Raw genomic sequence first — 23423 nt, 5'->3', positions numbered from 1 at the left:
AAACCAGCCTCTCTTCTAGCAAATGGAATTTTTAAAAGACAGTCCCATTTTATGAACAAATTACATTACTTTATTCTGTGCTTAGATATTTCAAGCTATGTATAATTTTATTGTACATGTTACCAAGACCCTTTGCAGTATCCAGGCTGGTAACCATAAATGGACACCCCCAACACCATGATGCAGGTGTTCACCCCCTGACTGGTCTGAGAGAGTGTGAGGAAGGCAGAATGGTGCCAATGACATGCTAGATGTGGTGGTTCCTGTGTCTGTTCAGGGAATTCTCATTTTTCTCCCTGCTTTTGAATGTTTTCACATCCACAAAATTGTCCCCAATTTCTTCCATTCCTTCCTGGCTTCTTCATGGGGATATAATAAGTCCCCATATGTGATAACCCCACTTGCCTCCCCTTGGACACCAGTTGATCTCCATACCTGTGGTGGCACATGGCGGTAGCATGACAAAGACTCACGTTGGTCTGGCTTATCAGCGCAGCTTGTTTAAAATCCTGAAACAGTTTTATAAGTTTGTGTTAATTTTGCAAGTTCCCTGTAAAACTTTTATCTTTGATTCCACACGAATATACTTAACATAAGCATTAAAATATACATCTTCTTAAAACCTCATTTTTTTCCCTCACAGTATCACAACTAGGACAAAGGGATGGAGCAAAGGAATCCAGTCATTATAAATCATTCAGAATCTTGTACTACTTGCCTCCACTTTAAGAAAAGGGATTTTTCTGTGGTGTTTCCCTACCATGTGTAATGAATTATCTCACTTGTTCTATTTTTATTGTTTATACCCCATGATCACCATCAGACACTTCCCTGTCTAGATAGAAAAGGAAACTCCCCTGGAGAAAACTTTTGAGCAAACTTCCAGTCCAGAAAAAGACACAACTAAGCCTTGTGTATGAATTAGTTAAGCCTGCTTCCATCTTTGGAATCCACACTTCTGGAAAGAAATAGGTAGCTTTGTTCAGGGATTCGGAAGCTTCCCTGAGCAAGAAGGAATGAAAACTCTAACCCTAAGATTTGAAGTTTGGGAAGTCAGTTGGTATGGATTTGAGTGGCCCTGGGAACAGGCTGTTTAAAAAAAAAAAAAAAAAAATCGAAAGTGCTGAGCCTGCAAGGGATCCTGCCAGAGTGGCCCAGAACACTCTCCTCTATTAGGTACCAGAGACAGTCTCTGAAGCTTATAGCTTTCCAAACTCCTACAAAAACATTTGTAACCTGAAGCAAAATAAGATTACTAAAATTCACATTTAAATAAATATCTACAAATCAAAATATTCTGTAGGTACATATGCATACACTTACACGCATATGATATAGATTGATTTTAATGACTCCTAAAGTAAGAGTCCAGAACCTATGAAGGAATAAAAATGACTCTTCTTTTCCCCAGAGGTCCTCTTCCACAGGAATCATCATGGGCAATTTCGGTTGTGACCTCAGGTGACCAAGCTAAACAGTGGAGAGTGCTGTACTCTGCTTTGCAGTACAAAATCCCTCCAGACTCCCTTCCTGAGGGTGACCAGCAATCCACAGTCCCAAAGGGCATTTCCAAACTACAGAAGAGCTAACTCTAAAGCACAATCTCTCTCTCCCTCCCTCCTCCTTGCATGAACTTTCTCTGGTTGTATTTGAGGGGAGACTGTCTTTGGAGGTAGGAATTGGAATGAGAAGCAGCAGGACTGAGCTGAGCACTCAGGGATCCAACAGGAGGAAGAGGTATCAAAAACAGACTGATCTATAAATGTGGATTTTCTGCTTAGATTCATGAGGCATGTTTCAATACTAAATGGAACCATTTGGATTAAAATAACAAATAGATTGTCTAATCAGATATAATGTAATCAAACACGCTGCCAGCCATCTTCCATTCTCTGTCAGAGTATTCATTCATCTCACTTCCCCTGGAAACTGGCTCCATCACATACATGCATGCTGTTCCCTGTCCTTGTCTCACTGTCCCAACCTAACATGCATTTCTTCCACCCTCCCTGCCCTGGAAATGACACATGACCACATCTTTCTAGTTCCCATCACCACCCATCTCCCTGAACCCTAGTCAGCACTCACTGAACCCTCACCCCCAAATAAGACCCATTTTATTCTGCAATTTGTAAACTCGCTCAAAAGACATTCTTCAATTATTCTTATCAAAGTAAACCATGTATATAATATTCAGGCTCTAAAAAACTCAAGAACGTAGGTACTAACTAATGATCCCCTGTTCTACTTCTTCTCCCCCACTCCCAAGTTCCACTCCATAAAGGCAACTGTTTTTATACCTGTTATTTTTTTCTGACATTTACCCTCAAGTTTCTAAATAACATGAGTATTGCATCACATTTAACTTTACCACAATTCACTTTATACATAGAATAGGATTTAGCTATCTCATACCATCACTCCACACATTCTCCTGTCCATTCTCCTGTTACCCCTATATACCTATGATGACCTATTCATTTTTCTTTTATTAAGGAGGTCACATGTGGACAGAAACATAAATGAAGGGTGGCCTGAGACATATACAGATCGGTCAGAAGAGTGCCATGTGCACAGGGAAGAGCTTGTACAAAAGCCCTGCGCAGGAAGGGAGCCTGGCTTTGCCAAGGGATAGCTAAAGGCCAGAGAGAAGTTAACTGGGGTGTAGAAAAGGGGACTGATAATGAGGTCAGAAAGGTGAGCAGCAATCAGGTCAAGTAGGATCATGGTCGATCATGGTCAAGAGTTCAGATTTTATTGTAAGTGTCATGGGAAGCCATTGGAGAGCTTGGAGCAGAGGAGTTAATGTGTTCAGCTTTATGCTTTGAAGAGTTTTCTCTGGCTGCTGAATGGAGAAGAGTGTGCAGAGGGGCAAGCATGGAGGCAGAGAGGTCAGTTGGAAAGCTACAGCAATGGTCCAGGAGAGAGAGGACTCTGATATCTGAGTTCAGTCCCTACTTGTTGAGAGGGAGGTGGCAGTGGCCATTAGGAGACTTGAATTATTTCAAAATATGTTTTAGTGTTAAAGCTGACTGGACTTGCTAATGGGTTTGTTGTGGGGTGAGAGGAAAGAGAGAGGTCAAGAATGATTCTCACCAGGCCTTCATCTCCTCAAGAACTCGAACCCAGTCTTATTTGTATCCTTACCTCCAGTGCCAGTACCTTGGCTGAAGGAACAGCATTCAAGATCAAGTGAGACCTAGTTCAGGCTTGCCCTAGTATCTACTGGATCAAAGAACTTATTTAATTTCTCTTGAATACCAGTTTCCTCCTCTGAAAGTTATGATTTTAAATTCTGCAGTATTGTTGAACCTGATACCTAGCAACTGTGCAATAAATAGGATAAATATAGTTGTGTAGTGCAAAATAAATATTCATTCAGTAGGTAACACAGGCCCAGCATTTCATTCCCCAACAGCTGAAGTTCTTTGCTTCCCACCTCCCTTTTTCTCACTTTCTCTAATCCAACACTATTGCCCAGATTCCCATAGTTTTCTTGTCTACCACAAACAGAGAAATTCTTTAGCAGCCTCTGCCTATGTCTCAAAGATATTTTCAATTACCAAAAAGCCTAAAGGAATTCAAATGTTGAGATTACATTTTATCATACAGTAAGCAATGTAGAAAACAAGTGATTCTGTTGGGCAGAATCTCAAAAGATGACTCCAGATGTCAAAAATTATAAAAACCATCCTGGGAAGTGAAAAAAAAATAGGAAAACACTCTACTATCTAATGTTTAGGTTGTAATTCCTTAGAAACTAACATGCATAACTGCTATTACCTAACTGTAAACCTCAAAATGCTATTTGATTTTTGTCTTGTGTTTCTTAATTCCAAAGTTACCATAAAATAGTCAATAAAAATAAAGTTAAATGACAATTATGAATTTTCTTTATTTTATAATGAAATAAAAATCAAACTATTTTTTCAATATGCTGCATACGCTCACATCTATTACAATTATGAACATGTTGTCCCCACTAACTGAAAAGTATGTTCCCAGTAGCCCATTCTGACCAACTACACCCTGAATCACTTAAATATATTTATTTTGATATGCTTTCGATAGGAAAATAAAAAATTGTCAAGGAGAAAGAGCACCAAGCACCAGAGTATGTGATACACAAATCATTTCATTTGCCACACAAAAGAATTTTGTGTATATTTCTTTCCAGAGGTAATAGTCTGGGTCAATTTAGAATTTATTCCTTTTGCACTGGCTATTTATCTGTAAACAATATGAAGTAAAAATACACATTCTTGCAAAGGTTCTTTTAATCATTCCTAGTATTTCAGAACAATTGTGGCTAAAGTTATCACTCATTAGTATGGCTATTTGGTAGCAATGAAAACATGTTCACTAGTTTTCAAAAGAGAATGTATAAAATCAAGTGGGTTCATTTTACACATCCACAGGAGAGCTCACCTCTAAGGCAAAGCCATACTGCTCTTGATCAGCATAGACGATTCCACGATTAATGAGAGTATTTAAGATTATACTTTCTACAGCTTCAAGCAGCAGCACAATTCCATAATCTGCTAAGGCCTAAAAATAAAATAATCACAACTTAAATATACCTCTGTAGATACCTTGTTCATTAGCCATGGGCAAATGTGTCCATGCACAAAATGGGGTCTCAACCTTAGTTCCTTAGTTTGACTTATCATTTGGGGCCAAAATAATCATATGCTAGATTTACAGGGTTCCCTTAGCTAAGTATTATAAACATGGTCACTTTTTTAAATAAGTGGTAGCCTTTATTTTTATTCTTTTTTTTCTTTCACTGAATAAACAGGTTTTTGCTTTTGCTTTTGTTTTCTGCCCTCTGCTCTGTCCACCAGGTCCTAAAAGCATCCTAAATTTGGATTGGAGTGATATCTCCTAAACTATTTCCCTACTGAGCATTTTGTCCCAAAAAAGTCATATGGTCTGATCAGAAAAGGGCCAAATCTCATGTGCTAGTAGCACCTGCTACTGAAAATGGAAAATAAGTGCCATATCACTTTGTGCTGATTGGCCCTTCTCCAGCATTCCCTGACTGTGCAGAGTTAAGTGTCTAAAAATATTGCTCAGTTAAAGAACCTATATGTAGGGGCTGGGGTTGTGGCTCAGTGGCTGAGTGCTTGCCTAGCACGTGTAAAGTACTGGGTTTGACCCTCAGCACCACATATAAATATAAAAAAATAAAAAGGTACATCAAAAACTAAAAAAAAAAATTTAAAAAGGATTCTATATGTATACTGTGGCATAGTTATAAACAAAAATAAACAGGACTGTAAAAATAATAATGCTTGAAAAAAAAATACTAGAAGCTTAGCCAAAAATTACGTATCTTTTCCTTTCACAGAACCACAGACTATAAAACCAGTAAGGTGCATTAGAGATCCGCTAAGCAGCTGAATATGTGATATAAGGGGAAACAACTGCCAGGAAATGAGATTTCTTGGTCAGCAGGAGTGGGGAAGTGGGAGCACAGTGGTTTTAAGAGAATGACCTTTCCTGGATGTGTATCATCCTGCTCTATTAGAAGTTGCTTCTCAGTTTCCTCCTCTGCAAATTGGTATATTAAACATTTAATAGATTGTTTTAAGAGTTCATTTAGAAACATTTTGTTTCTACATTGATCAATCATTTAACCCGGTACTTGACATACAACAAGCCCTAAATAAGAAGTAAATGCTATTGTTTTTATTAGTATAGTAGAACCAGAATTCACCATATCTCGAAAGTGCTTTTTTTTTTTTTTTTTTTTGGAAAGACACTTTTTTTTTTTTTAATCAGTCTAGTGATGACAAGAATGTGGAGAATGGAAGTCAGCAAAAGGAAGGAGGTGACACTGTTAAATGATAGCTGGTCCACATGTTGGAGATGAGATGCCTTTGTAAAGCCACCTAGACACTGTTAACCAGAAGCAAACAAACCTGGAGCACCACACAGGTCTCTGGCTCCCTGTGTGACTCAGATGAGTTTTCTAGCCTCTCCCAACTTCCATTTCCTCTCTGTAAAATGAAGGGATGAAATGATCTGGAGTCCTGGGTGCTTTAAAATCACGAATGTTTTGTGGTTCTAATTTGGTCTCAATCTATTCGGGCAGTTTTGCATTTTCTTTATTAACAGGGACTTGGCTTTTTTAAGTATCTGAGATAACAGAAACTTGGAGGTCCCTTCCCTATCCAGCCTATTGTTTGGGCTTCAGGATTACCTTTCTAGGTGGAGTAGTGGTGGAGAGGGAGTTCTCACAAACACCTGCTGAGCAGGTCACTGATAAATGCTCCTTTAATTAACTCCTGGGATCTTAACCACTCCCTTGTTCAAAATTAGTTATTCATTTGTCAACATATCTGGAGGAAACCTGATAGTCTGCTTGTCAGGAATTGTGCATCCTCTTGAATAGAACCCATGTTTCCCAACCCTTCTTCTCTTCAAAGCTTGCAAACTTCTAAGTGTTTTAAACAGACAACCCACTTTCAGAGAAACTGGGGAGTGTGTTTGCACAGAATAGTGAAAATAGGATGAAGTCTTTCCAAGGAAAAGCTTCATTTACTGGGAAAGGAGCAGAAACAAGGAGGGGGAGACCAGCGTAAAAGAGAGAAAAAGAAGCAAAATGAATAGGACAGAACACTGGGAGCCCACAGATCAGCTGCTCCACCCTGAGAAAATCTCCTTGAAAAATGACCTCACTGAGAAGGAGTGAGAAGATGAGAGTAAGACGGGGAAATATAAAAGAGAGTTTACACAGGTAGACACTGGATCAAGACAAATGGAGAGAAGGATTTATTGTAGCCACAGTGGCACATCTTGTTCACTGGTCCCCAGAGACTAAAACCATCACACCAAGCCCCCACTGCATGTAGAGTGTCAGGACCTTCCAAAAAATGCCTCCATGAACTGCTCTAGCTAAAATCAAAGGAGTGAAACCATACTATTGCTAGTGATCACTGCTATAAAATTCTACAGGCAGAGTATCCATAGATACATCTCACATGATACTTATGTAGTGTATTTTAATTTATTCAACCTTTAAATGTTTATATTAGCATTAAAAAATTAATTTTTGACTTATTATAGAAATAGTGTAAGGAAACTAACAGAAATATTCTTTGAAATGGTTCTTTGGTATTCAGTTTTATGTGGTGTATTTCCATAGGAATTACTTGCCACAGTTACAGACAAAATGGGAAAATACTTTACAGATGCTTTAAATATGTTTACAAATGCTTTAACATATTGTTATTTATTGGTATCAACAAGTCATTAAGTAAATATTGTTTTTTAAATGGTTTAAGCTTATTGTTTACTAAATGATCATCTCACCATTTGAAGTTCATTTGTCTTGATATAACATAATGCTCTGTTATAAAATGCTACATAACACTTTCTGTCCATGTTGATAGCTGTAGTTAAATCTTCAATAGCTAGCCTGTAATTCTGCAATAATAATAGTAATAATAATAATCAAAAAGGGTAAATAATAATGGACTGAAGTTTAATTGCAAAAATAAATCCTTGATCCTATTGGAGTTTCTGGAACATTCATTTAACCATTCAGTATATCATCTGTGAATGAAGACAATCAACCTAATCTTCCACAGACTTAATTAAGAATCTCCTAGTAGGAATTCTTAGTTTCTTTCAACCATAAAACAAAATTAAAGATATCAACAACTTTAATTTAGACAATTATTTTATTTCCAATGTTGCTGAATGGCATGGAAAAAATTATACTGATGGGTAAAAGAAAATCAACCCATATTCATCTAACAAACATTTGCCAGAAGTTGCTTACTTTTGTCACTCAGACTACCCTATGCATGATCATCAGGTTTTCTTCCCATGTTCTCTTTCGTTCCTCTCCAATTCTTTTCTTATAACTTATAGCATACTATAGGTAGTAATTTTCATGGAATTAACACATAAAGCAAGATCTTACTTTTGCTTTAGGTGTCATTTGCAAAATATTTCATATGAAATAGCTACAAAGAAAGTTCAAAAAAGCAAAGTAAGGAGAAGCAAAGTACTCAACACAGCTTCAGATATCAACAGTACTGCTTGAGCATCTAACCCAGTAATTTCTGTTTAAGAACCAGTCATGAATTCAAGTAATGATTTTGTTCTCAGAGGTCTAAAACTCTATTAAAATGATAAAATAGTAAAAATTTTAAAACATCCCAAATATCCAACAATCAAAGTCGTTAAAAATAAATGATGCTGGAATATCATGCCATCATAAAAATTATATGTCCAGAGATAAAGTATAAAAAGCAGGACACAACACAAATTATATAAATAGCATAAACCCATGTCATATATTTTCAGGAAAATAAAAGACTAACTGCAAATACTTGAAAAATGCTCTCAAAATTATAATTTGATGGTAGGATAGTAATCCTTTATTCCCTTCTTTTTATTTCTTTTTAATTTCTTTTTTATTGCTTTTATTTCCAAACTGCCTACAATGAATATGTTAGACTAGGTAGCCATACAGACATGAATAAAGGTGGTAGGGAGAAGAAATTCAGGCTCTGCTCCTGGGTAGAACCCTGCTGGGCTTCACAATGCCCAGGGACCAACTTCTTGCAGACAGACAGCTAGTTTCCTGTCAATCAAAAGGGAGCAGTCTAACTGGGAAATTTTTCAACATGAATTTGGAAATTGTTGCCATGATGGAAAACCTCAGTAACCACTGAAATTCAAAATTGAGGAACGAATTTCCCAGACCAAATTAAAAAAAAAAAAAGAAAAGAAAAAAAAAAAAAAACCTGCCACGTGGGAAACCCTGCTGATTCCTCTCTATGTCTTCTGTCTCTTGAAGGAAATCTTTCTTCCTAGAACACAAGAGGTGAGGAACCTCTCCCCCATAACAAAATGTTACTACTTTCTTTAAAAATAAAATAATAATGATGTTACTTTAAATGTAAAGATCAAAAATAAATATCACTATTTTGTGAAAAATCATGAACTGAAATCCCCTTTAGTGCACGATGAAAAAAGTATTCTATGTAGTTCTGCTCTTTATACCACAGCAATTCTCCTATCACAGAGGGAAAAAAAGGGGAAGTGAGTCCCTCTACTGAGTATCTACAATTTCAGTAAACCAGGCAGGAGGTGGCCTACCCCGCTGTAGTATTTCAGAGCTCCTCTGCAGACATAGGCGCGCACACTCTCAGGATAAATACTGATTGCCTCATTACAGTTCAAAATTGCTTTGGAGAATCTGCCTTTTAAACCATAGTAGGCTACTCGGCCTAAGTATGCCTTTCAGAGAAAGAGAAGAGAAAGCAGAAATAGAGGTTTTAGTGTAATCATCAGTTCTACCAAAAATCTATGAACAAATTTATGCCACCCAAAGACATAAATGATGTTGGAATATCATTCCATCATAAAAATTATATGTCCAAAGACAGTATTAAGATATACTCTTTTCCCCCACTCTGTTATTAGAAAAAAATTCAAACATATAGAATAATTGAAATGATAGTATAATGAACACCCATGTATCTATCACCTGGATTCAATAATTATTAGCACTTCGTTTGCCATATTTATTTTATTTTTTCCTTAAGTATGGAAAAATAAGTTGTAGCCATCAAAATTTTTCACCTTGTGGCCTTCAGTATGCATCTACTATGGAAAAAAGAGATTGCCCTAAGTAACTACACTGCCATTATATCTCTAAGAAGATTTCTAGTAATTCCCTAAAAGTATCCATTATTTAGCCAATTCAAATTTAATTTCATCGTCTTCTAAAATCAGGATCCAGTCACACTGCACCTATTAAATTTTATGTTATCTCCACAGTCTATTAAAAGACAGAAATAAATGTGATAGCAAAATAATAAATAAATAAAATTAATAACAGTATGTAAATTAAAATTATTAACACAAAATTAATAAATTAGCATATTTACATACATTCAAATTCACAAAGCATTTGAATAAACATAATATCTCTGTTGGGAAAAAATATTTAGTTCAAGAAGAAATATAGATATATGGACTGTGAAAAGTATGTACAGATAAAATACAGATATATATTTGTGGAAAAGTACGTACAAGTAACCAATTGTTGCTAACTAATAGCAAAAGCATATAAAAGATTTAATGGTTTTACCAAAATTAACAAATTTTCCAAATCATTATCATTATGTATTTAAATACCTGGTAGTGTTTCGGATTGATCGTAATTGCACGATTGAAGTCCAGAACTGAGCTTTCCTTGTGGAGTTTTACTTTACAAAACCCTCGTTGATAAAAAGCTTCTGCAAAATCAGGATTTGCTTTCACAGCTTTTGTAAAAGAATCAAAAGCCTAGACGGGCATATTGTTGAAGCACAAACCACTTAGCGACAGAATGTATTAGTTTAGAAGGTTAACAAATTGCAATATGTAAATTTTGTTGAAAAGTTTCACTCAATTTTCTAGTAATTTAAAATATATTCTCCCACAGAAAATTTTGGGACAAGCAAATCAATATTTGGAAACAACTTAGATTTTGTATTATATTTAAAAATCCCCTTGTTTCCAGGTTAATGTTTACATAATCCATGCTGTTAGATTACAGTGCTTTCAGAGGCATAATTTTTATCACTAGTTTTTGGATTTTATTCCTTCAAATAAATTGCAACCAGCATCATTTATTATCCATGGTAGTCTGAGAATCATAGCAGATATATGATTATGAAAACTCAGAACACAGAACTTTAAATTTTTTCCCAATATTGTAAAGCATAGCCAAGTTTTCCCTGTTGTCCAAAAGGACTAAAAGTATAAAAAATATTATAATTAATCTTATATTTAATGAACAACTTGGTGGACAATTCTTTTTCTTATATGCAAATTTAAGATACTCTCCATCCAGTATATATAAGGAAGGATTGGAATGATGCATTGTGTATTTGTGTGATTGTGTATGTGTATGCAAAAATGAAGTTGTGGTATATCCAACAATAACCATGAGATAATATCAATTATTTTACATATTCTTCATATCAGTGACCATTTTGAAGTGTGTAAAGTAGTTAAAGGCTGGATAAATCCATAATAATTGAATTAACTGGTTTTCAATGAACCTGGCCATCTTAATAACCAGTTTCAATCTGATTGGAATTAATCAGTTCTCAATAAGATAAGTTACAGAGTATTCTAATAATTTCTCTTTTATTCTACAATATGTTAAAGCTCTCAATATAAACTATTTGGAGTTTAATAAGCAGTCATATTAATAATAAAATAACACTGCTTTGCTGTAATAATTTCCTATATTTAGATATTTTTGGTGGAAAACCATATTGGTCTTTAGATTAATGGTCAAAAACTAACATCAAATAAAATGTATTGATTATATAAAATAATTCATGAGAATTTCAGGGTGCAGACTGACTATATAATAAGCCAACCATTTTAAACTTTTGGTCCAGTCACTCCCTGTACTGTCTAGATAAGCCTCCAGAAATAAAACTGAATACAAGCAACCAGTTTCTAAAATCACATAATCTATGCTTCTAAGTACACAAAATACCATTTGGAAGTTGTTTTCTTCTATGTAACAAAGACCCAAGTTATACAGACACTCTGATGAAAAAGCTGCAGCATTTTGTCCTTTGAGAGAACAAGAACAGATTTCCATTGCCTTCTTAAGCATTCTCAGAGCTTCCTAGAATGATAAAAATAAAAATTACACACATATATATATATATGAAGGGACTGTTTCTTTCTGATATTTATTTAACATTACAATCTTCAATGTTAAAAAGAACCCAGATAAGGAAGCTGTGTTCCCACTTCACGGGGATCTGATGAAGATCACAGGTCTTACCCAAGAAGAAGACTCAGTTCCATGGCGAGCTCCTGAGTTCCTACCCTATAAACCAGGATTTAGGCTCACACACATGAATTTTTGAAACTATGTTTTAAATTCTAATAATTATTTTCTAATGGTCTTAATCAGACTTACATTTATTGACCAGTTTATGACCAATTTCCCTGTGTGAAATAATTGAGAAGCTACTAGGTAGTAATGGTGTTGATAGTATCTAATATACTTTGAATCAACTTTTATTTGGTTATGCTGTGCTCTTACTAGGGTTCTCTGAGCAGCAGAAAATAAACCACCATCAAAAATTACTCATTGTTTAGTCAAAATAGTTGAAACCAATTAATGAAAGAAATAGAATTTTCCTAATAGAAATGCTAATTGCTTTTCCCTTTTTTTATTTTTTTTTTATTGGTCGTTCATAACATTACATAGTTCTTAATACATCATATTACACGGTTTGATTCACGTGGATTATGAACTCCCCCTTTTACCCCGTATACAAATTGCTGTATCACATCAGTTTCCCTTCCATTGATTGACATATTTCCTTTCTAGTGTCTGATGTATTCTGATGTCTGTCCTATTCTCTACTATCCCCCCTCCCCTCCCCTCCCCTCCCCTCCCCTCCCCTTTTCTCTCTCTACCCCTTCTACTGTAAATCATTTCTTCCATTTGTATTATCTTGTCTTACCCCTCCTTTCCTCTTGTATGACATTTTGTATATCCCTGAGGATCGCCTTCCATTTCCATGCAATTTCCCTTCTCACTCCCTTTCCCTCCCACCTCTCATCCCTGTTTAATGTAAATCTTCTTCTCAAGCTCTTCATCCCTACCCTGTCCTTGTTTACTCCCCTTATATCAAAGGAGTCATTAAATTGCTAAAGAAGTTGTCAGATTTAACTTGGATGTGCTAAGTGTCTTTGCTGTTCCCCTTAACATCTACTCCACGTTTACAACCCACCTCAACATCCATCCTTCTGTCCTCACTCTCAGCACATGACTTTACCACGGAAAACTGGATTGCTTTCTCAATTTTCTTTGTCTTTGCTTTTTAGTGTATCTATGTCTTCAGCCATTCCCACTCTTTTCTTTCCTGTCTTTGAAGGATTTCTTCTCCTTTTTAGAACTCACTCTTAACACCATCTCCTCTGCTCCCGGCTGAGCACACTTTGTTTTTTCCTTCTTTTTTTGAACCTTTGCCCTTTCACTGTCTCCTTTGGTCCCTAAACACTTGAATCTCTTCCAGCCTTCCATCCCATTTAAATTAAAATGACCACATCTTCACTTCCTCCTGCTCCCCCCATCTTTCCCTCCCTCAGTACTCTATAAAGTCTTACCAGGGAGATCTGGGGAGTGAGGGTTGGCCGATAAGGCATACTGATATTCTGAAAACAGTACCATGGCTTCTGTGGGTAACAGCTTTGAAGGGTACAATGCTGTTACTATCATTCAAGGGAAAAAAAAATTAAACGTATATTCTGAACCAGGATAATGACCATAAAAATAGAGAAAAGAAGCAGGTTTGAGGGACTATTTTAAAAATAGAACCAAAAGACCACCACCATTGGGTAGGTAGAATAGGATCCGCAACGATACTGGGCTTCCTGCCAGAGCAACAGGAGCTGGGGGAGGTCAAAGCAAATATAAAGGGATATTCCTGAAAGAATGAAGAATTGAACAACTTCAAATCTGAGGAATGACCACTGAATTTGCAGTAAGGAACTCACCAATGAAAATAGCAAGTGCACTGCAATCATTTTATATTACTTTAAATTACCACAAATTGCGCATATTAAAGTAACACATTTATTATCTCCCAGTTTCCACAGGTCAGGAGATCAAGAATGGCTCACTGGGTCCTCCACTCAGGATTCCACAAAGCTGCAATCATGGTTGTCAGCTGAGCTGCATTCTCCTCTGGAAACCTTACTAGGGGAATCACCTTCCAAGCTTCCAATACACCACTGGCAGAATTAATTTCCTTGATACTCCAGGACTCAGAGTCCTGGCTTCTTGCTAGCAGTTGGCCGCACTCAGATCCTAGAGGCTACCTGAAGTTTACCACCACATGACCTTCTGCAGAAGCAGTCACAACCTACAGACTAGCCCTACAGCAGTCTAAGAATCTCTCTTTCCAGTCTGTTAAAGAGGGAGCCTTAGAAAATGCAACATAATCAGGGAATGACATTTGTGCCCTGCATACTGGTTAGAGGCAAGTCACACATCCTGTCAACACTCAAGAAATGGAAGAAAATTATACAGGGCATGATTCACTGAGGGCAACTAACTACAGAGTGAGTCTGTCACAGTCCGCTTTCTGGGCCCCAATGACTCCGTATCCCTGCCACATGCAAAATACATTCCATTCCAGTGCCTCCAAAAGGCTCATCTCATTACTCCATCAGATCAAAGTCTGAAATCTCATTATTTAAATCATGTCCAAGTCTGGATGCAGACTTTGAGTATTATTCACGTAAGTACCACTTCTGGGGCACAATTCCTTTCCAGCTAAGGGCCTGTGAAATAAAAGACACAAACTATTTATCTCTGAAACACCCAATGTGCAATGGTGGGATAAGCACAGGATAATATTCACAGCATTCCAGTTCAACGGGGGTGAGGGGAGGGGGAATGGAGGCTAAAAAGCCCTCAGTGGTCCATAGCAGCTCTTTTTTGAGCAGACATCCAGAGTCTCTTGATTAGGTTTCAAGGCATAGAATTATTCTCTATGGCTCTTCATTCTGCCCTGTAGGTTCCTGGTCTTGCCCTCTGGGTCATTATTGCTTTTTCATAAAAGGTTGAACATGTTTGCAGCTGAGTTATTCTATTAATCTGCTTCCTGTCAGAATGCTTTAGAGGTCTGACAACCTTTCATTTCATACTCTCTCTCTCTCTCTCTCTCTCTCTCTCTCTCTCTTGGTCTAAACTGGTTTCTACAGAAATAATTGTCTTAAGAATTTGGAGACCTTTAATGCATTTCACAGGCACTCATTCAATTCTCCATTAGAAAAAAGCCATATTCACTAATTTTTGCAAGAAAATTCCTTCTCTACTTTGGCCTCTGGCTGAGATGCATGAGGGACAATATCCTGAAACCTTTAGAGGTCCTCTGGTTAAGATATTTGTATGGTGTATCCTCAAAAGGGAGCAGTGTTATACTGAATATTCTGGCTTTACAATCTTTCTGAAATAGGAGCAAAATATTGTCCAGTTATACCTTGTTCTTCTCACTAGTTAGAACACTTTACTGACACTGACAATCTTGCTTTTGTCATCTTTTGCCATCTGGAGAGGTAGAGAATTATCATTTGGTAAGAGTCCTGGTTTATTCTGTTTAGCAGTTCTTAACTTATCTTTCTCCTCTCACACTTCACTATAAGAAGCAAGAATAAACCTGACAACACTCAGCACTTTCAACATTTTACTTGAAAATTATCTTAACTACATATTAGGATCCTGACTATTTAGTTCTGTTTTCCAAATAACTACAGGAAACATTTTTTGCTACATTAAAAAGATCTTTCTTTCATGAGCTTTGTAATGTTGTGAACAACCAATAAAAAAAAAATTAAAAAAAAAAAAAAGATCTTTCTTTCACTAGTTCCTCATTCATTGATGAGAACTTACTAGCATATCTTAATGACCGGATGTCCACCAATAGTCTGCCTGAAGTGATTAAAGCTTTCTAGTCATGCCCCTTAAAAGTCTTCTAGTCTCTGCCCCATTGGTTGGTTTCAAAGCTGCTGCCACAGTTTTAGATATTTATTACAGAAGCACTCATTATACTTCTGGGCACCAAAAACTGCATTAGTTCCCCGCTGCCGGGAAAAAAAAAAAAGCCACAAACTTACTGCCTTTGAAACAATACACATTTACCATCTCACAACTTCCATGGCCAGGAGTCTATGCGAAGTTTAACCAAGTCCTCTGCACTGGGGTCTCATGAGCTACAACCAAAGTGCCAACCAGACGGCATTCTCACCTAGAGGTGCAAATAGGGAAGTATCTTCTCAGGTTTCTAAGGTTATTGAAAGATTTTATTTCCCCATGGCTGTATGACCGAGGATTCAGGTTTCTAAAAATACTGACTATGGGAGGTTTCCTGAACCTACAGGCCACAGCAGTTCCCCAACAAGGGATTCTCCACAGCTAGTTCACAGTATGTCTCTTTGCTCCATCAAGGTCAGCAAGAGAATCTATCGATTCATTCTGCCAAAAGAGGATCATATACAATGTAACATAATAATGGGAGCAAAATTTCATCAACTTTGCCATATTTTCTTAATTAGAAGCAAGTCACAGGCTCCAGCCAGACTCAATGTCATATGGGGGCAAAGCTTGTTGGGGGTCACTTTATGATGCGTCAACCATCACAAGAGGGTAGAAACTAGCCAGATTGTACTGAGTGTAAGAATGAGTGGAAAGTGAGGAAATGAAGCCAATGAATGCAGAAAATATTCAAGATTTGTTGTGCCAGAAATGAGAGAAAAGTAAATAATTAGAGGGGTTGAGAGGGTAAAAAATGGCACATTTCAGGTGTCTTTTAAATTAAATATAATTATTCATGATTAAGTACCCACCTAATATGAATATTAGGTGCTTAATAAGTAGCATATTATTAGTCCTCTATACTAACTTTGCATTACTGAAGACATGTCAAAAAATATAAAAAGGACCTTAAATATAAAAATCTGAAAAGTATTTTAAATATAGGAAATTCTCCTGCCACTAACTAGACTCTTTCATATCTCCTAAATATCAAACAAAATCTTCCATTCTGTGAAAAAATAAGATAAGGTTTTATTAAAACAACAGTAACAACAACTGTGTTAAAGATTCCCACTTCAGGAGCTGGCGTTGTGGCTCAGTGGTTGAGCGCTTGCCTCACATGCATGAGGCTCTGGGTTCCATCCTCAGTACCACATAAAAAAATAAAGTAAAAGACATTAAAAAAAAAGATTCCCACTTCACCTATAATGCTACTTAGAGTTGCACAGTATAAAGCAATGAATATGAACAATAAACAGTAGTTAGGACTTCTGAATCAGTATGGTAGATGAGCTATTTCTAAAGAAATTTCCTTGGAGAAGCTCTCTAAGGAAGTCTTCAGGAAGCATAGACAGATCTGTATATGAGAGCCTAAGCCTGGCGTGAGGCATATACTAAGCAGACAGGAGGGAGGGGTGATGTTGAGGGTAGATGACTACAGTAGCATCACCATCTGGGTTCCATGAAGTGGGTCAACAACAAAGAGGAAGATTTGAGTTTGGCACTCATTTATTAAGATATGAGTCAGGACATTCACTGAATTGGAATGTTCAGGGCATTCACTGGATTTGGAATGCTCAGGAGAGCCAAGATGATAATAACTCTTTGCTCCTGAGACAAATCCAATATGGAGGAAAGTGGGCCCTATATAGCCATTGTATTCCTACAGATTAAAATTAAGCAAAATGCCAATGAACAAGCACAGAATGAGACAAGACAGTATGAGTAGGAATTGGCAAAACTAATAAACCAGTCTTTGACATCTGAGAATTGTATTGAAATTATCAGTTACAGAATACATGTTTATAAAGTTGAAATCAGGATGATGAAGCAAAAGAAGACAATTAGGATTGAATATGAAGACTTGAAAAGGATCAAATGGAACTTCTACAAGTAAAAAGTATTATTCAAATAAAACATGAAGACCAGGCTGAAGAATTTGTGAACCTGAAGAAAATCTTCTTTAAAAAATTATACAGAATGAAGCAAGAGATTAAAATATAAGAGAACATAAGATAAGTGAAGATTAGAGAAGTCAAACCCATATCTGTTGGAGTCCCCAAAAGAGTAAATAGAATGGGAGACAGAACTTGAAGAAATAATAGATTCAAATTTTCCAAACTGAGGAAAGACAGAAATCCACAAATTGAGGAATCATAACCTAGTAAAATCAGGAAAATAAAAGTAAATCAAGAATATACAACTTTAGGACTGGGGCTATAGCTTAGTGGCAGAGTGCTTGCCTAGCATGCACAAGGCACTAGATTTGATCCTCAGCACCACATAAAAATAAATTAAATAAAGGCATGCTATCCATTTACAACTACAAAAAATTTTAAATGTATAACTTGATATATATAATTATATATACTTATGTAATTTATATTATATCATTAAATAAATTATATAAATATGCATTTATTTATTTTTATGTTTTAAAATATATAGTATATCATATTATATAATATATTCTATGTAATATATTATATATAATTTATATGTCATATATCATATATATACAACTTTATAGAACAAAAGAGAAAATCTTAAAAAATAATCAGAAACAAGAAAAAATAAACCAAAAAGGGAGAGATAATCTAACAGTAGAATTCTCATTATCAGTAGGAGGTGAAATATCAATAGAAGCTGAATGACAGCATATTACTTTCAAGATGTCGACAAAAAGTAACTTCCAATCTAAAATTTTGTTATAGAATAGTAAAAAGCCTTATCATTGACAGATGTTCATTTTTATTTCAGAAAAAAATAAAAATTATCTCAAAAGATCAGTCTGACACATAAGAAATGCTGAGCAAATAAAATGGAAAGATATGTAAATATAAATATTGGTTCTAAAATAATGGTAGTCATTTTGTATTATAACTTGCAGATCTTAAATACAAGAAAAAAGTATATGTTAATTTGGAAGGAAATAATTAGTGTTAGAGGAGTCTATGATCTTTTTATTAGTCAGGAGAATGATATTGTACTCAGGAAACAATGTTATCTAACTTCAGACATAGCTGTATATGTTTGGCAACATTTCACTAGTAACAAACAAAATGTGAAATGAGAAGATTAAAGAGGAAGTAATTTAAATAAAAATTTAAATTTAAAAATATCAGTACAAAAAGTAAAAAGTAGTAGAGATTTTAAAAGAATTGTTGAAAAAGAATAGCAAATATAAAACACCCTAATAAAAGAGAAAGAATAAAATTAAAATGACAAAAATCCAAATGGAAGAAAAATCACAGGAACCAACATTTTCCATGTAAAACAAAGATATAATCAAAATGAATTTTTAAAAGCCTTTTATAAACTGTTTTTAAGACATTCCTATAACCTAGGATATGGAAAAGTCAAAAGTAAAAGAAAAAAAGACATACATTAAAATACTGTTTTTCAAAATAAAGTAGGTTGTTATGTTTGGAAATAAAGTGTCTCTCAAAGACTCCTGAGCTTAATGTACTACTACTTCCCAGTGTAACAATGTTCAGAGGTGGCAGGGGGTGGGGGGAGTGGGGGTTGGGGAAGTGATTGGGTCACGAGGGCTCTCTTATTGATGCACTATTACACTGATGGATTCATAAATTGATGGCATTATTAGAAGGTGGTGGAAGCTTTAGGAGATTGCACACAGTTGGAGGAAGTAGGTCCTGGGAACATATCCAGGGAAGGTAGATCTTGTCCCTGGCCCCTTCCTCCGGCTCACTCTCTGCTTCCCAGCTGCTAAGTGGTGAGAAGTGCTCCCTCTACCATGATATTCTGTCTTACCACAGACCCAGAAATAATGGAGTCAGCAGACCATGGACTATAAAACCTCTGAAACTGTGAGCCAAAATAAATCTTTTCTGCAATGAAGGTGTTTATGTCAGGTATTTTGGTCACAGTGATGAAAAACTAACAGAGCTATAGCATAAACACTGAAAGTATTATAAGTAGTGATAGAGGAGTCACTATGTAATGATAGAAGTTCAGTTCATCAAATAAGTATAATAATTCTAAAATTGAGGATATATAACAAAAATAAATTTTTTGACAATTAATTATGCCTTTCAAAATAAGTAGAGAAAAATTTGAAGGTTCCCAAACCATAGAAATGATAATATTTGAGGAGATGATAATACTAATTGTCCTGATTTTATATATGATATACTAATAATACATGTATCAAATTTCAGTACTGTATTCTATATGTATGTATATGTGTGTGTGAATAAACATGTCAATTTTAAAATGTATAAAATTAAAAATAACCTCAAGTTACATAAAATAAAACTTAAAGAATCACAGAGAAAACTTGGTATCCACATCATTATAGGAGATTTAAAAATACTTCAGTCATTGATAGATCAATTAGTTAAAAACAAGCATGTGAGGGGCTGGGGATGTGGCTCATGTGGTAGTGTGCTCGCCTGGCATGCGTGCAGCCCGGGTTCGATCCTCAGCACCACATACAAACAAAGATGTTGTGTCCACCGAAAACTGAAAAATAAATATTGAAATTCTCTCTCTCTCTCTCTCTCTCTCTCTCTCTCTCTCTCTCTCTCTCCCTCTCTCTCTCTCCCTCTCTCTCTTTAAGAAAAAAAAAATAAGCATGTGAAAAACACATTAAAAATGAGACCTACTAAGCATATATAAAACATATAAATGAGAAAATGCATATTTTTCATACATGGATGATTTACAAAACTAAGACATGAATAATTCTGAGCATATTTCAAAGAATCAATATCCAGCAGAATATTCATTTTACATTGTATTTGCAAATTAAAAAGAAAAGAAACTTTTTAAAATGTGTTCTTTTTTAAATATTTTTTTTATGTCAAAGGACTTTTATTTTATTTATTTATTTGTTTGTTTATATGCGGTGCTAAGGATCAAACCCAGGGCCTCACACATGCCAGGCAAGTCCTCTACCACTGAGCAACAACCTCAGACCCAAAAATGTGTGTGTTTTTTTTTTAAATGAAATCCTATCATAAATTTTAAAATATTTATGAAATTGACCATAACTTGTAAATGCTGTTTATTGCTGTAATTTGAATGTATTCCCCCAAAATCACAAACTGGAAACTTAACACCCAATGTATCAGTATTGAGAATGGAACGTTTAAAAAGGGACTATATAGTCAATGGATTAAATGCCACTAGTTGCTAGAATGGTTCATTATCATGGGATTGGGCCTTTATAAAGGACAAGTTTAGAATTCAGCTCCCTATTGTTTTTTTCCTCCTCTCTTGCTCTCTCTCTCCCAACACACACCCCTCTTTGCCCTCCAACCTTCTACCATGGAATGACACAGTAAGAAGATCTCCATAAGATGCCAGAACCCTCATCTTGAAATTCCCAACCTCTAGAACTGAGAGAAATCAATTTCTAATCATTACGAATTACCCAATCTGTTATTTTCTGTTATGGCAGCACAAAACAGACTGACACTTATATTATAAAAAAATAAAGTTTGAATATTAATGAAATAAGTATCCAATGGAACATTTAAAACAAATAACAAGGAAATATCCCTTTCAATAAAAGTAGCAACAAGAGACTAATAAAAGATTTCAATGAAACAGAAAATAATACAAACCAAGTAAGTATTAACCTTCTACAAATCTGATAAAGACACAAAACAACAAAAAGAAAATGACAGACCAATATTTCTTATGAACACAGATCAAAAATCCTCAACACAATACTAACAGGTCAAATTCAACAGCACATTAAAAAGATGATATGCCATGATCAAGTTGGCTTCATCTCAAGGAAGCAAGAGATAACTCAACATAATGCAAACTGTGGAGAGACACTGAAGAAGACACTAGAAAGTAAAAAGATTTCCAATGTTTATGGATTGGGAGAATTAATATCTATCGTTAAAATTGCCAAACTACACAAAGTGATCTACAGATTCAATGCAATCCACATCAAAATTCCAATGACACTCTTCACAGAACTAGAAAAAAAATTCTAAAATTCATTTGGGAGCACAAAAGACTCCAAATGTCCAAAGCGATCCTGAGCAAAAACAGCAGTGCTAGACACACTACAACACCCAATTTTAAAACATACTGCAGAGTAACATTAGCAGCATGGCATTAGCATGTAGGCCAGTAACAGACTGCCCTAAACCCATGCCTCTTTGGCCAACTAATCATACAAAGGTGCCAAAATCATACAAAATCATAAAAAGGACAGCCTCTTTAACAAATGGTGGTGGGGAAACTTGGATATTCACAGGTAGAAGATTGAAACTATCTCTCACCCTGTCCAAAAATTCATTTCAAAATGGATCAAGACCTTAATGTAAGACTTGAAACTTTGAAACTACTAGAAAAATATAGGGAAAACATTTCAAGATACTGATACCAGCAACAATTTCCTAAATCATACTCTAATGGCTCAGGAGGCAAAAGCAAAAAAAAAAAAAAAAAAAAAAGTGAGATTACATCAAATTGAAAAGTTTCTGCTCAGCAAAGGACACAATCAACAGAGTAAAGAGACCACCTGCAAAGATGAATCTTTGCTAGCCATTCATCTGACAGAGGACTAATATCCAGAACATATAAAGAAAATTTAAAAATCTAACAACAACAAAAAATGTAATTCAATCAAAAATGGACAACGGATTTGAACAGACACTTCTCAAAAGAAGTACAAATGGCTAATAAATATATAAAATTAAAAGCTCAATACTTTTATTCATCAGAGAAGTGCAGATCAAAACCACAGAGATTCCTTCTCACCCCAGTTAGAATAGCCACTATAAAAAATAAATAAATAAATAACAATTATTGGGAAGATATGGAGATAAAGGAATCCATGTACACTGTTGGTGGGAATGTAAATTAGTACAACTACTATGGAAAACAGTATGGAACTTCCAATAAATAAACAAACTACCTAACTAACTAAACCCAGAACTCCCACACAACCCAGCTGTACTACTCCTGGGTATACACCTGAAGGAAATGAAGTTGGCATACAGAAAGAGATATCTGGAAGCCCAAGTTTATTGCAGTGCTATTCACAATAGTCAAGATACAGCTGTCCATCAACAGATTAACAAATAAAGAAAATATGGTATATATACACAATGGAGTGTTATTCATTCATAAAGCAGAATGAAATCATGTCATTTGCAGGAAAATGGATAGAACTGGAGTATATCATGTTAAGCAAAATAAACCAGACATAAACAAGTACCACATACTTTCTCTCATATGTGGAAATGGGGTGGGGGGGAGAAGATGACCTAAATGTAGAGGAAGGATGATTATGGACTGAAGGGGTCCAGGGAGCAAGAACACAGAAAAGAGAGAGTGAAAAAGAAGGGAGGATGAATATGGTCAATACACAATATATGCATTACACATATAGGAAATGTCACAGTAAAATCCATTAATTTGTACAGTTAATATGTTAAGAATTATAATAATAGAAAAATGAAAAAGTAATTGCAAAGTTTAATAAAAGACTGAATAAATAGTATAATAAATACTAGTATAAAATTAATAGTATGTAAATAATATAGAGTTGTAAATAATATTTAAATGTCATACTAAGCATGATATATGAATTTCATTACTAGGTTTAGTAAACATTACTCAGAGGACCTTTCACCTTGAATTTCTTGGCCTTCATTAGTGTTTTTGCTATGATAAACATGATTACTTCTGGCTTACTCCACAAGCTCTCCTCCAAGACCTGAATGGCCTTCTCATGGTTTTCACAAAATGAATAAATGATTGCTTGTTGTATTGGGTTCAACTCAATGAGACCTAAGAGAAAAGGGAAATTTATCAGTACCTTTGCCAAGTATGAAGGATTTCAAAT

At 35.4% G+C, this 23423-nt stretch overlaps 1 protein-coding gene across 1 annotated transcript in view; it reads right to left on the bottom strand.

Annotated features, from left to right (window-relative positions):
* Window positions 1-23423, bottom strand: part of Ttc6 (tetratricopeptide repeat domain 6) — a 183707-nt gene that overhangs the window by 20851 nt on the left and 139433 nt on the right. Inside the window, exons 20-26 of the mRNA XM_026408982.2 lie at window positions 23211-23368; window positions 11522-11656; window positions 10162-10311; window positions 9118-9258; window positions 7318-7431; window positions 4429-4548; window positions 436-509 (exon numbers count right to left, since the gene is read on the bottom strand). Coding sequence (XP_026264767.2) covers window positions 436-509; window positions 4429-4548; window positions 7318-7431; window positions 9118-9258; window positions 10162-10311; window positions 11522-11656; window positions 23211-23368 — 892 coding nt within the window. The remainder of the gene's footprint in view (window positions 1-435; window positions 510-4428; window positions 4549-7317; window positions 7432-9117; window positions 9259-10161; window positions 10312-11521; window positions 11657-23210; window positions 23369-23423) is intronic.

Source organism: Urocitellus parryii, chromosome 6 (genome assembly GCF_045843805.1).
Source record: "Urocitellus parryii isolate mUroPar1 chromosome 6, mUroPar1.hap1, whole genome shotgun sequence".
In the NCBI taxonomy this organism is placed as follows: domain Eukaryota; kingdom Metazoa; phylum Chordata; class Mammalia; order Rodentia; family Sciuridae; genus Urocitellus; species Urocitellus parryii.
Note: the sequence above shows the minus strand (reverse complement) of the source record. Positions and strands in the feature narration are given on the sequence as shown.